This window comes from Austrofundulus limnaeus, unplaced genomic scaffold (assembly GCF_001266775.1).
Source record: "Austrofundulus limnaeus strain Quisiro unplaced genomic scaffold, Austrofundulus_limnaeus-1.0 Scaffold87, whole genome shotgun sequence".
NCBI lineage: Eukaryota > Metazoa > Chordata > Actinopteri > Cyprinodontiformes > Rivulidae > Austrofundulus > Austrofundulus limnaeus.
This window is the reverse complement of record NW_013952489.1, coordinates 1,955,741-1,956,568: the sequence shown is the minus strand read 5'-3', so window position 1 is coordinate 1,956,568 and position 828 is coordinate 1,955,741. Positions and strand designations below refer to the sequence as shown.

The 828-nt window shown below is 37.3% G+C and overlaps 1 protein-coding gene across 1 annotated transcript in view; it reads left to right on the top strand.

The window, feature by feature from the left end:
* Positions 1-828, top strand: part of LOC106520091 (uncharacterized) — a gene marked incomplete at both ends in the record, with an annotated part of 2,414 nt that continues 1,586 nt past the window's right edge. The window contains 1 exon segment of the mRNA XM_014012023.1: positions 1-531. Coding sequence (XP_013867477.1) covers positions 447-531 — 85 coding nt within the window.

The following is an 828-nucleotide window of genomic DNA, read 5'->3' as shown; positions in this document are numbered from 1 at the left end:
GACATGAATATAAAATTTGACAGCACAGTTGGTAGACCTGCTGTTTCTCAGCAAAATGGCTGCTGGATCAAATCCAAGCCTGGGACCTCATGGTGTTTACATGTTCTCCCTCTACGTGAATGGTTTTTTTTCTCAGTACTCCAGTTTTCTCACACTGACCAAAGACATGCACTTTAGATTCACTGGTATGCACTGTAGGTCTCAAACAATTGCTTGATTTGTAAATGTTAATTTGAACAAAATCACATTCAAGTCTGACTTAAACCCAGCAGTTGAAAGTGGGCCAGTTTGTCATGAACTCCTGGGCCACTTTTTCTCCTCAGTCCACTCCTGCCTCAGTGAACCACAATAGGGTCCATCTCAAAAAAATAATTATTTGCACCTGATGAAGTTTAACTGCCACATTTCTCTCCTTTCTCTACAAGGTGCAGTCTGAAGAAGTGACAATGTTGCTAAAGGTGAAGTACCAGAATACCAAGAAGTACATCCGGTTACTGTCAGGATCCACCTTTGTGGATTTTATTGCCCAAGGTGAGTAGCCATCTCCAAAGTTGCCCTTAGAAAAACTAACATCAAGCATTTATGCATTTAGGATGGCTATTTTGGTTTACAATTTGAGTATCACTTTGCCCCCCACCAAAAAAATAAAAAATAAAAACCAAAAAATGTATTGTATTTTGTGGAGAAAGCAGGATTTTGTATTGCAACATATTTGTATTGCAATATTGTGTTAATGTCCTAAATTCAAAAGTAAAGCTATTCATAAAAGCAAATCACTCACTGCACTTAACATCAGCATTGTTTTTTTTTTATCTGTTTTTATAATTG